The 13868-nt window shown below is 44.3% G+C and overlaps 1 protein-coding gene across 2 annotated transcripts; it reads left to right on the top strand.

The window, feature by feature from the left end:
- Positions 1–4309: 4309 nt before the first annotated feature.
- LOC143028576 (uncharacterized) lies at positions 4310–11661 on the top strand. Of its 2 annotated transcripts, XM_076190897.1 has the most exons (4): positions 4310–4495; positions 10308–10425; positions 10522–10670; positions 11383–11661. In XM_076190897.1, exons 3-4 carry the CDS (start codon positions 10529–10531, stop codon positions 11559–11561), a joined length of 321 nt encoding a protein of 106 aa, XP_076047012.1. In that variant the 5' UTR covers positions 4310–4495; positions 10308–10425; positions 10522–10528; the 3' UTR covers positions 11562–11661. The 2 variants fall into 2 exon arrangements, with proteins under 2 accessions (XP_076047012.1, XP_076047011.1); XM_076190896.1 differs by lacking the exon at positions 10308–10425 and having other exon boundaries at positions 4311–4495.
- Positions 11662–13868: the final 2207 nt, after the last annotated feature.

Here is a 13868-nt window from a genome sequence, read left to right as displayed (position 1 = left end):
TCATTTTAAGAAAGTAGAATAATGTATCAATTTTGATATATACAACTATTCTCGAAACAAATACGGACAATCAAAATGGAGTCGAGACTACAAGCAGTAGATTAAAGAATTAAGAAAAATAAAGGAAATGACGACAAGAGAGACAGGGGAGAGATTAAGAAACGTTGACATTAGACTAGGAACTGAGAATATAATTGATGGAGTGAAATAAGCTGAAATTGTGCGGTCACGTGCAGAGAATGAACGAAAGGAGGCTGCTCAAGACAGAACTGAGATGAAGACAAATGGAAAGGCTAATAAGAAGACCTAGAAGAAGTTCATCGGGTCTTGGAGAAAAGAGGAGAAAACGAAGAACAAGTAGAAAACGAAGATATATATACGGACAGACAACTGGAGAGAGATTTGTGGATCGCGATCCGCCGGAGAAATTGAACGGGCGTCCTATACGACGACGACGACAAGAGGAAAACGGGCTCTCGGCGTTCCAAGAAGAAAACATATTTGTAATCCGCTGACGTCATGCGACAGTGTTTTCGGCGTAACGGATTTTCTTTACGTCCGAATCTTCAGTCAATTTCAGGTAATGTTTGAAATGCCTATTTTTTTGTGCTCTGAAGAGGAGAAACAGGAAGAGGAAAAAACGAAGAGAAAGTATGTCATTTTTCTTCCATTTGGTACAAAGACCTGGGCTCTATCCAACTTTGTCCAACAGTTTCTTGTACTGGTTTAGATATCTAGGTCAGAATAGGAAGAGAAAGAGTGGGAGGAGGTCGAGGAGAAAGAGAAAGAGGAGAAGCAGTAGGAGGAAGAGGAGGAGGAGGAGGAGGAGGAGGAGGAGGAGGAGGAGGAGGAGGAGGAGGAAGAGGTCAATATTCTACCCAGTCGTGAGGAGGTTTCAGATGGAGTAAGGAAGTGGAGGAGGCAGTTATCTCGAATTATGACAAAAGAAGCAATATAGATTTAATATATCTAGACTTTTCAAAACCTTTTATACCGTCCCACACGAAAAACTACTTACTAAATTAGCTTTACACGGAATAAGTGGTAGCCTATTAGGTTGGACTAGTAATTGGTTGAATGGTCGAAAACAGAGAATTGTTTTAAATGGAAAAACTTCTAGATGGAAAAATGTTACAAGTGGAGTTCCTCAGGGTTCCGTTCTTGGGGCACTTCTATTCATAATATACATAAATGATGGACCATGGACTAAAATCTACTGTTTCCAAATTTGCTGATGATACAAAACTGCGCAATGGCAAATGATCACTTAAACCAATTAGATATTCAAGAAGATTTAGATCAATTACAGCAATGGTCTGAAAAGTGGCTAATGAAATTTAACACAAGTAAATGCAAGGTAATACACAATGGTAAAAATAACAGTAAGTACGATTACAAGTTATTTGGAAATTCGTTAACAAAAGTAGATAGTGAAAAAGATCACGGCGTAATTATCAGTAACGACTTCAAATCATCCAAGCAGTGTATTTCAGCCTCTGAGAAAACAAATAAGATTCTGGGACTGATTGCGCGATCTTTTGATTTCAAAAGTCCATCACTCATTAACAAGCTATATAAATGGTTAGTTCGTCCACATTTGGAATATGCTGTTTCCGTATGGTCACCGAATCTCATTAAAGACATTGACAGATTGGAAAAAGTACAACGGCGAGCCACAGAACTGATTCCAAATATCAAAAATAAATCATACGAAAATCGACTAAAACATATGAATCTGTTTTCCCTAAAAAAGCGTAGACTCAGAGGTGACTTGATACAGGTCTTTAGAATTTGAAAGGGAATTGACAACATCAAAAGTGACAAAATTTTCACATTGAATGAGAATCAGACAAGAAACAATGGTCTCAAACTGTCCGGAAATAGATTCAATTTGGAAGTAGGTAGAAACAACTTCGCCAACCGTGTAGTTAATGAATGGAATAAACTTCCTGCACAGGTAGTGCTATGTAGTTTAGTTCAAAGCTTTAAGAATCATTTAGATAAACACCTAAGCAAGATGCTGTAATGATTATAATTTATTTTATATTATTTGTTTTTGTTTTGTTATCATTTGTCTGTTTGATTCTCATGTATTATTAGTTATATGTCAATTTATTATTATTTACTATATACCTGTTTGTTTATCATTTAACTATACCTAAGCATTTATTTATGTCTTTTATTTGTTATTTACATTATTATAGTTTTTATTTGTTATTTCATTATTATTATGATTTTTTTCGCATCCAACCTAGATATGGACCAAAAGGTCTCCTGTCGGCATGCTCCGCCCTTGTAATCCTTTGTAGGAGGAAGAATTAAAGCACCAATGTTGTGCTCAGGCAGCGAGAACGAGTTTTTTCTTTCTTTTCCCACTCTTTTTCGACTTGACACCATGTCTCCTTCTCCCTCATTTCATCCCCTTCTTCCTACCTTCCCCCATTCTGACTTTCCTTCAGATAGAGATAGTGATCAACCACTGTTTGTCTCGTACAGCCCCCCACCCCTTCCTGGCCGTGACCCTCCTCAAATCCGCCGCTCGACGTCTCTTCGACGTGATGTCGACCCCAAGGACAGAAGCGCCGGTTCTCGGGGACGATGTCCTGTACTCTCTTTTGACCTTGCGTCGGCCACACAGTCAACACTTCTCCGCGCTCTCTAATGCCGGCTTCGGTCACACAGGTTGCATGTTTTTGCCTTGAGGGTGGAGGAGTGTGGTTGTGGCGGGGGGGGTTGTAGGCGTGTTCACTCCCTCTCTCCCTCCCTCCCTCTTCACAACAACTCACTTCCCTCATGATACATTTTAAACATGAATAACAGAAAAAGACCTAGTCATATCAACGTGAGTACGTTTATTGAAAGTTTACTTTTTTTTTTTACGGTGACCTCATGTAATGGACCCTTTATATTATTTGTCCTGTTTGATGTCCATATAGTTTCTATTTGTGGAGTTTATTAAATCTGTCTTAGTTTACTTAGCATTCAGAGAGCTTATGACTGTTTCTAAAACTGAAAATTTATGAATAATTTCTATGTGTTCATGTTAATTTGGCTTAGTTGTGTGTGTATGTGTGTGTGCTTGTGTGTGTGTGTTTGTGTGTGTGTGTGTGTGTGTGTCTGTGTGTGTGTGTGTGTGTGTGTGTGTGTGTGTGTGCGTGTCTGTGTGTGTTTGTCTTTTGGGTCTCCTGTAAATGGGTCCTGTACGTAGTTTCCAATCGACAATTTGCGCGCGCGCACACACACACACACACACACACACACACACACACACACACACACACACACACACACACACACACACACACACACACACACACAAACACACACACACACACACGAGCGTGCAAGTGCACCTGTTCCTGTCTTTATGAATTATGTGTTTTCTGAAGAGGCGAGGTGGGAAAGTGATTAGACAGCAAGAAGGTATTGAAAGCTTGATGATCATGAAAATGGGAGGAAAATCTACAAGCACACTAGCGTCAGGTATACAAGGGCGGTAACCAATTGCGAGCACGACATCTGGGGTTTTCCTGGATAACTGGTCCGTGTCTTCTGCCTCGTTGGACGCGCAGGAAAAAAAAATCGTAGGTTAAGACTGACTTTGGCTACAATCAAGGTTGATATTGAATTTGAACGTACACGCCGTTTCTTAACTGTCTTGTTCGAATGAAAGAATTGAGAAGAAAGCTGGCTAGTACTGGGGTGGGGCGAGAGAGCAAATGTTCCTTAGTCCTACCGAAATTCTCATAATACTTAACCCCTTTACTTTCTAGTTTCTAAATATATATGGTAACTTTGTGTATGTATAAGCACAAAGAAATTCAATCAAACATGGTTTCTGGTCTGAAAATAATATATATGTATATATATATATATATATATATATATATATATATATATATATATATATATATATATATATATATATATATAATGGCCATTACGATGTCAGGGGAGAAATATTTGATAGAACTATTGACACAAATGAATACTCAAATGAACTACATATCGTGTTTGGACAAGAATGATATAATTCTCGCTTGACCCCTACAGTTATATTAAAAAGAGATATTCCTTTATTTCGTTTTCAATTCACCCTATATTATCACAATCAGACCATGTAGACAGTTTGTCCTCTTTGTTTTATTATGTCGACAAAGATGGAAGAAGGCGAGGGATGGAAGAAGGCGAGGGAGGGAGTGCGAATCGAGACGACGTTGTGGGGTTTTGCAGGTTGGAGGAATTTCCTTGGAAATGAGCAAACTGGCAACTCAGGTCTACTGCGTCGCGGGTGTATATAAAGTGTTCATAAAGTAGAAACCGTTAGAAGTCAGAATCAACTCAGCGCTCGCAGAACTCGGACGTCTCCGCTCCAGCTCCAGCTCATCGCTAATTGCCCCTAGCATCGCCCCTAGCATCGCCCCTTTGTACCAGCACACTCTGAGTGTAACCGCGTCTAACCGACCAACTGACTCAACAGCAACGCCTACTCTCCGTAAGTAAAGAAATCTCAGGGTAAACACAGACACAAAAGTGCTTAATATCCATTGATACTCAGTGGTGTACTTTACCTACACAGCACTTCCGAAGTCACGTAATCGTTCTCTGTTTTCAGAGTCTTGCCTTCGTAGAAAAGAGAAAGAACACTACACATTTAGCTGTGCCTGCATCTAGATCACAGTTAACACAAGTGCTTAATATCCATTGATACTCAGTGGTGTACTTTACCTACACAACACTTCCGAAGTCACGTAATCGCTCTCTGTTTTCAGAGTCTTGCCTTCGTAGAAAAGAGAAATAACACTACACATTTAGCTGTGCCTGCATCTAGATCACAGTTAACACAAAAGACACTCGTATCAAGTCTTCGACTTGGTTATAACCAGTACACATCAACACTGCCCGCCTTCTGTATCCTCTTTTAGCGCCTTAAGAAAATTCGTGTCTTGACCGTCTTCTTCGTAGGTGCTTCTGCTCTTCCTCTTTCTCTCCTTCCCTGACGTGTCTGATTCTCGTATAACTTACCGTCAAGCGCCCTCATCATGAAAACCAACTTTCAAGTGGTTTTTGTGAGAGGCAACTCACGCCCGGATGGCATCTCGCTTGTGGACGATGCCAACCAACTGAGCGGTGTGATAGGCAGTGCTCCTGTGCGCTTTGCCCAGACGGAAGGGGCAAATGTCCTGTTTCACTTGATGGATCAGGATAGTCTCGATGCCTGCTTCGAGAAGAGGACTGTGATCAGGCTGGAGAAGCTGGGTTTCTCTCCCCGTAGGGTCACACCCACCTACGCTCATGTCAGAGCGTCCATGTACGTGGGTAGGATGGTCCTTGACAAGCTCGGGGATAAGGAAGCCATTCTGAGTGACCTAAGGGAGAGGAACTCGGATGTTGACTTTGTCGATGTCTTCCGGCCTCCGGGCACTGATTTCCTCAGAATTTCTCTAAAATCTAGGTCCGACCTTGAGAAGATTCTCAGGGTAGGGCTCAAGATTAGTTTCTTATATCTGCCCCCATCGTCTATTAGAGAGGTTAAGAACCTCCAAGTCAGGCAATGCCTGATATGTTACTCCCTGAAACATGAATCCCGATCCTGTCCTCAACCCAATCTGACTAGGTGCTCCAAGTGTGCTACCGACGGACATCGGTATAGAGAATGCGAGGCAGCGAGACTCAGGTGTCTCCTATGTGGGGAACCCACAGCGGCATCTCCAATTCCTGCCCGGAAAGGAGAAAGGCGGCTGACACAGCGCAGCCTGCTCAACCGGTGGCTAGGTCAGCTCCCAACACCCGCCCACAACCTGCGCAACCCTCTAATCCTAATCCTCGTCCTAAAACCAAAACCCCCTCCTCCTCCACCTCCTCCTCCTCCTCCTCCTCCTCCTCCACCCCACCTCCTCCTCCTCCTCCTCCCCCTCCTCCTCCACCCCCTCCCCCTCCTCCCCATCCCAAGGCAAAATCCCTCAACCCCCCCCCCCCAAAACCCGAACCCACCCAGGTGTAAAGAGGAGGGCTAGCTCCCCTGCTGCCGCCCCTGACCAGGAGCCTTCTTGCGCCCCCAAGGAGCAGCGGACGCAGAGGACGAAGTCCAAGCGTTCTCGCCAGGATGCGAGCAGGCCCTCCACCTGTACCGAAGTCCCTAACATGGTTGCATCAATTATCGGCAGCACCCTGGAAAGGGAGGCAGCTGGTAATCTCCAGTGTCCGTCTGGAGACGAAAGGTGCAACCAGGCGAGGGATGCTCAAGTACTTGCTCTGAGTATTGTCTATTCGGCAATGCTCATGTCCAAGAGCAAGGAGCAGGTGCAGGAAGTGCTGTCCACAGCACTCACCCACCTGGGTTTACCTGCCTTCCCCATTCCACCTCACGTCCTAGAGGCTATTCCCTTTGGTCCCAACAACCCATCCTATCCTCACCCAGCCCCTATCCCTCCCACCACCGCTCCCTCTGTTTCCACACCCTCCACCTCCACCTCCACCTCCTCCTCCTCCTCCTCCTCCTCCTCCTCCTCCACCTGCCCCAAGAAGGCTGCGCAAGAACCTAACCCCAGGCAATCACGCCCCAAGTCCAGGGCATCCAGACATGAATCCTACCAACGTAGCAACCGCTCACGCTCCCCAATCCTAAGCCCCCGCTCCTCCTCGTCAGGGGCAAACAAATCCTCCTCCGGGCTCCCGCGCCGCGTGGCCATACCACGAGCCAGCTCGACTGGGAGGCCTAAGTTGAACCTGACGAAACTCACAAAGGAGACGCTGCGGGACATAATCCCCTTCACCAGCACTATTCCAGACACTGTCCAGTCTAGCGATAGTGCATCCTCCTCCTCCTCCTCCTCCGACAGCGAAGTGCTTACCCTCCAAGCCCCTAAGGCTAACTAAGCTTCCTCTTAAAACTCCCTCCAGCTAGTAGGACTCACTAAAGACAACTATTCCTATGGATAGATTGGATTTACGTGTGTTCTACCAGAACGTCCGTCACTGGGCCCCACAAAGGACCAGCACCTTGTTAGAGATTGCCAGACACGTTTCTGATGTCATTTGTTTGACTTTGATGGGTAATCCAGCTCCCGACTCTCTTCTCAAGATTCAAGGCTTCACCACTTGGAGTCGGGGTCTTGCTTTGCACTCGTGCGTCTGTATTTTGGCCAGGATGTCCCTCTAGGAAACTATACTTGATCAATTTCATTATGAGCAGATGCTCGCGATCAAGTTAAGCACCACTCGCGGTCCCATCCTCCTCTGTACCCTCTACCGCCCTCCCCGTATCCCCTTCCTCCCCTTTGTTGACATTGCCAAGGTGATGTCATACAAAATCCCAACCTTCTTCATTGGCGATTTCAACTGCAGTCATGCTGCTTGGAGCCCTGGAACGCACAACAGCAGCTCAGTGAGTCGGCAACTACACTCTCTTACTATACTTCACCGGCTGAAGTTCCTAGGTCCGGACATTCCCACATTCATAGGTCATGGATTGCAGGGTAAGCCCGACCTGGTGTTCTCCAACAGCCGAGCTTTCTTCCTCAACTCCACTATCTCACCCGGTGCCCCCACCCTCTCAGACCACATACCCTTAATCCTTCGCATCTCCACCTCACCCATCCTTATCCCCAGTGAGCCTCGGTTACGTTACAGTCAGGCCGACTGGGAAGGCTTCAAAAACACTCTCACGACATACACCAACACAAACATGGACAACACTCCACAAGCGGCGATAGAGCAGGAATGGCGCTCACTTACAAAGTTTGTCAAAAACGCTGTAAAAAAGCACATTCCTAGAACAAAGCACCGAAAGATTGCCACGTTCACCGCTTCTATGCGCACTAACAGACTACGCATTGCACTACAGAACAGATCTACAGATCTATTACAAGCACCCCTAGAGGCCCGTGTAGCCATCCTAAGAGACATGCACTGGCTACAGAGTAGCCTGAGGAAGTCCCTCTACATCGATTCACATCGAGAGGAGGAGCAACTGATGGCCTCGCTCTCCGGCGCCTGTGCAACGGATCTTTCTAAGTTCTGGAGGACCCTCAAACGTGAGCTGGAGGAGTGCTCTGTGCCTCCACCCAAGGTCATCAACCATCTTAACCACTCTGCACACTCCCCCCAACACCAAGCTGACCTTCTGGCGTCAGCATGGAGTGAGGTCTTTAAACCCCATCCTGTGCAAGGACCACATTGCTTTAGCACCTTGCACAGTGTTAACTCTTTCATGAACAGCTGTAGTGACCTCATTCCCGACGAGACTGTTGATCTCTCTCAGTTAGATGAAGATGATCCCCTTATCTGCCCCATCGTTTTGGAGGAGGTAAAGGGGGTTATCTCGGCATTAAAACTAAAATCCCCTGGCCCTTCAGGCATCGATGCACACATACTCAAACGTATGCCAGACAACATAATCTCACACATGACGACACTATATAATAGCTCACTAGCCTCTGGGTACTTCCCACAACTATTCAAGGCCTCCCATACCATCCTCATTCCTAAACCCCAGAAACCCGCCTCCGCCCCCCTTTCATATCGGCCCATCTCCCTTCTGGAGTACTTTGGAAAGGTGTTTGAGCACGTCTTATGCCGCCGCCTGACCGTGTACCTAGAGACGGAGAATGTGCTGAGGGACTGCCAGTTTGGTTTTCGGCCGGGGCGCGGTGCAGAAGACGTAATATCCATAATCACTCAATGGGTTCAAAGACCGCCAGACGGTCGCCCTGGTAAGGCCATTTTGGTTTGTAAGGATGTGGAGAAGGCATTCGATACTGTCTGGCATGAAGGCCTTAAGTACAAATTGTACCATAACTTCGACTTTGCCCTGCCGTTCACAAGGTTGCTCTGCAACTACCTGGACGACAGGTCAATACGAATAAAGTGGCGGGGCTGTCTGTCCCAACCTTTTGTGCCGAAGGCTGGAGTACCGCAAGGGTCAGTCCTTGCCCCCACTCTGTACAATCTATATACGAATGACCTGCCAGAGCCAGCTTATCCTCGCAACCAGGCTCTAACTCTTTCGTATGCGGACGACACTAACCACATAAGCAGACACAAAACGCTGCAGGGAGCGTTACACGTAATGCAAAACATCCTAGACGGGGCACACGCGTGGGAGCAACAGTGGCGCATTAAGACCAACGCGTCGAAATGCAATGCTGTATACTTCTGCTGCAAACGAACCAACAGAACAATCACAAACACTCCTCTTAAAATAAACAACACAAACATCCCAGCGAAAGACCATACCCGTGTGCTGGGTAGCACACTTGATAATGGCCTTACCTGGACCCCACACTTCCGCAAGCAGGGAGCGAAGGCTAGGGCTGTGCTGGGTAAGCTCAGACGCTTCAAAACTGCAACACTGAGAACCAAACGTCGATTGTACCTAGCCCTCGTCAGACCGATTCTGTGCCAGTCCCCGGGACTAAGCCAGCTGACATGTGCCACTAATAACTACGAGCATCAGAAGGTTCAGAATGCCGCTGTCCAGTTCATCACGGGCTCGCGATGGAGCGACTTCAGAACCACTGAGTCTCTACACCAAATTTCCAACATCCGTCCACTCAACCAACACAAACACAAACTTCACTCAAGGCACATAGAAAAACTGCACGCCAAACACAAACATCTGATACAACATATTACACCTAGACCACACCGTACAGACTATCTGTCAGCTGCGCCCGTCCCACGTGCGGTGTACACGATAAGACGTGTATAACCGTACCTACAAGTAACACACCCCTTCACCAGCTTGACTGGTGATAACCGCAATAATGTAATAATAATAATAGTAATGGTAATAATGATAATAATAATAATAATAATATCGCATTAACTGACAGGCTACTCAAACCCAACCTGGGGTAAAACAGGAATTCTCATGCCTTACCTGGGGCTAATCAGGAACGCCCTCTACACGCGGGAAGTGAAATCTACTCACTAACCGTAAATTACACACACACACCTCTCACGAACATAGCCGCATCCCACGCACAAACATATACACTTCCTTTTTCTTCGACTAAAATTCGTTTCCTTTCTCACTTTCTCTTATACTACATCTTCTCATTTCAGTTTACCTCCCACTAAAGATTTTTCCGTTTTTCCTCCTTTCTCTCCTACTACGTCTCCTACCATTTTCCAAACTTTCGTTGGTGATATAATATGCTCTTCCTCCCGGCATTGGCGCCGCCGTCCAAGTTCCTAGCCCAGTTCTCCTAAGCCACGACAACAAATAAGCCCCAAATCGCTCGCAATTCGCCCGGTGGCAATAGCCCTCTTTTATACACTACTATCTTTTCATTTTCCTACAGACATTCTTCCCCTCCCACAAAACCCGATCCCGCGCAAGCGAGGTGGTCTTTCCTTGGAATCCAGAATCCAGAATCCAGAAGTCAGAAAGAGCATCGTGGGGAACTACATTTGCACGAAGTAAGAGATTCACTCATGGTCGTTTTCTTGAACAACGAATAACCAAATGGATATTGTCTTTCAAAAATTCTTTCTTTTAATTTCTTTATATTTCAGGAACAAGATGGCACTGGTTCGGGGTCTGCTTCTAGTTCTTTTTCTCTCCGTCGCTGGCGCCAGCAGCGTCGATCGGTATCCAGGTGGTTGCAAGTATTACTGCAAAAACCATGACAGAGGATATTACTATTGTTGTGATGCTGAGCCTCGTAAGTGTATTATGTTTGCACACGGACTTACACACACACACACACACACACACACACACACACTTGTCACAGACATTTCGTCCCACTCAACGCCCCGTACCACTCCACTGTACCAGGTACATCAACAAGCTCGTGCCTGTCAAGAACGCCGGGGACTGACAGCTACAAGAACATGGCCATTCTGTCTAAAGTGCTCTTCATTAATTCAATCTAATTTAGTCCTAAAATTAGTTATAATCATATATTGTCAGTGTATTACTGTATAACTATTAACCAAAAAAACGATTATTATTATCATTATTATTATTGTTATTATTATTATTATTATTATTATTATTATTATCATTATTATTAGTAGTAGTAGTAGTAGTAGTAGTAGTAGTAGTAGTAGTAGTAGTAGTAGTAATAATAATAGTAGTAGTAGTAGTAATAGTAGTAGTATGATTATTATTATCATTATTATTATTATTTTTATTATTATTATTATTATTATTATTATCATGATTATTATTAATCATTATCATTATTATTACGCGCACAAACATATACGCAAAGACACTTATTTACCTATTGTGTGCTTATGTGTGTATGTGCACGTGCATTACTACAATCATGATACAAGCACATAGCATGAATTTGAAATAATCAAAATTATATCCTCTGTAATGATAAAATGATTTCCTTCTCATCTTGATTCTCTCTTCTTCATCAGAAGTGCCTGTTGATCCCTGCAGAGATCCGAGGCTGGAGTTTGACCGAATATATTGTTTCACTTATCCATGCCCGGAGTTTTTGTATTGCCCAAGTCGTCTACACAGTGATTGCAGTCAAGATCAATACTGTTGCCAAACTAAGAGAGGGGAATGGGCCTGCGGAAGTATTCGATCTTAGAACTCCAAAAACCAATAAAGAACGACTTCTTCAAGTCGCTTTGGAAACAATTCTGTAAATCAAATCGTGAGATTTGGTTAGATTAAAACTTTAAATGATATGTGTCACGTTTTCTTTCTTCCTTTCTTTGTGTGGTTTGGGTTAGCGATATACAGTGCATCCGGATTTGTTTTTGACAGAAGAAATTTCTGTCTGTATATATTTCTTGGAAGATTCGAAGCATTTACAACCTGAAATATATATATTTTCTAGAAAGATAACCAGATGAAAAATACATAATTAGATGAATGAAACCGTCTGGACTCAGTGTGTCGACTTGATTTGATCCCTAGAGTCATATCAAAAAGAGATATTTATTTCGTTTTCAATTCACCCTATATTATCACAATCAGACCATATAGACAGTTTGTCCTCTTTGTTTTATTATGTCGACAAAGATGGAAGAAGGCGAGGGATGGAAGAAGGCGAGGGATGGAAGAAGGCGAGGGAGGGAGGGAGGGAGTGCGAGTCGATACGACGTTGTGGGGTTTTGCAGGTTCCAGGAATTTCCTTGGAAATAAGCAAACTGGCAAGTCAGGTCTACTGCGTCGTGGACTCAGTGTGTCGACTTGATTTGATCGAGATTTTGAGTCGGAGGAATGTAAAATCGTCAAAATGTCACAAGAAAATATGTAACAAGACGACGTTACATTTTGCTTGAGAAACGAGCATACATAATTTTTGTACAACTCAACTACGAAATTATCCCCAAAATCGTAATAAAATGATTTTTATATTTTAAGAAATGGATAAAAACTATAGCAAAGTGTAATATATACTATTTATATAACTCTCTGGCACAGGTTGTAGAAACCAGTACTCCCCACTTGAAATTTAAAGTCACAGAATTACCCAAAGATAACACAATATGAACTGTGAGCTCTCATCTGGAAGTATATGTATGTGTGCGTGTATCATTGGCCGTGGTCTTGGATCACGTGTTGGACTCGTGATCGACAGCTATTTCCCTCCCGGAAGAGAGCTCAGAGCTCATATATGACCGATCTATGGGTAATGTTGTGACCCCTCCCAATCCCCGCCCACGAGAGTTGGAGTAACGACACGCAGCGCAGCGATACTGAAATTATTTCAGCCCTGGGCGGGATGTGAACCCGGACCGCCGTAGTGTCAGCCAGGAACTCTACCTCTGCGCCACGAGTCGTGTATGTGTAAAAGTGTGTTTATGTTTAGGTGTGCGTGTGTGTTTGTATAACCAAGTTCTAAGATAACCTGTTTGGCATTTGATCAACATCAATTACCCTCCCGGGCGAGAGCTCACACACACACACACACACACACACACACACACACACACACACACACACACACACACACACACACACACACACACACACACACACACACACACACACACACACACACACACACACGCACAACTTCCCTTCCACGAGAGTTGGAGTACCGGCTCGCAGCGCAGTGGCACTGAAGGCGACCACCCCGCGCCCTTGTGAAGGTGAGGGATGAGATGGGCTGCCCACCTATGGGGTGCTGGACGACCTCCGGGTTAGTGGTTCCGACTGATGCTTTGTTCTGGCCTGCCACCGACCAGGAAGGAAGAAAGGAATGAACGAAAGAAGGAAGGAAGGAAGGAAGGAAGGAAGGAGAGAGAGGTAGACTTTGAGAGAGAAGAAATGATCAATTATAGGGTCAGAATTCTTCTTTAGTTACAGATTTGATACCAATCATGAAATATATTGCGTGCCTCGGGTCCATAGCAGTGTCACCAAATTTTCTAATGCATTAGATATTTTTGTAGTCAACGTCCTATACAGAATGAAGACAAAGGGGTACATGACAAAGCGAGAGAGAGCTATTCTCTGGAAACGAGACGAGGAAAGCATTAGGACAAGGAGAAGAAGGAAGAGAAGGAAAAGTAGACAGCGGAGGAGGAAGAAGAAGAGGAGTAGAAAGCGGAGATGGAGGAGGAGAAAAGAAGCAGTAAGAGAGAAATGAAGAGAAATAAAAGAACAAGAAAACGAAAGATGAAAATAAATAAAGAGTAATTAAATAAAAAAAAAAAAAAAGGAAATAGAGAGAGGAAGAAAGATGACTTCCCCGTGACCTCTAAATCTTTGTTCAACTTCAAGTACACACGACAGCTATTGCCGTCAACTTGATCTGACAAACTTTCAAGAACAGTTTTCTTTCACATTAGAACAGCTTATCACACATATAACGGCATTAATTATCATAATTACAACAATAACTAGCTTATACAGATACATATATGCTTATATGAATACATAG

This window comes from Oratosquilla oratoria, chromosome 9 (genome assembly GCF_046742065.1).
Source record: "Oratosquilla oratoria isolate Oo_2021 chromosome 9, ASM4674206v1, whole genome shotgun sequence".
NCBI classification, from domain to species: Eukaryota; Metazoa; Arthropoda; class Malacostraca; order Stomatopoda; family Squillidae; genus Oratosquilla; species Oratosquilla oratoria.
The sequence above is the reverse complement of the archived record's forward strand: the minus strand, read 5'-3'. Positions and strand labels throughout refer to the sequence as shown.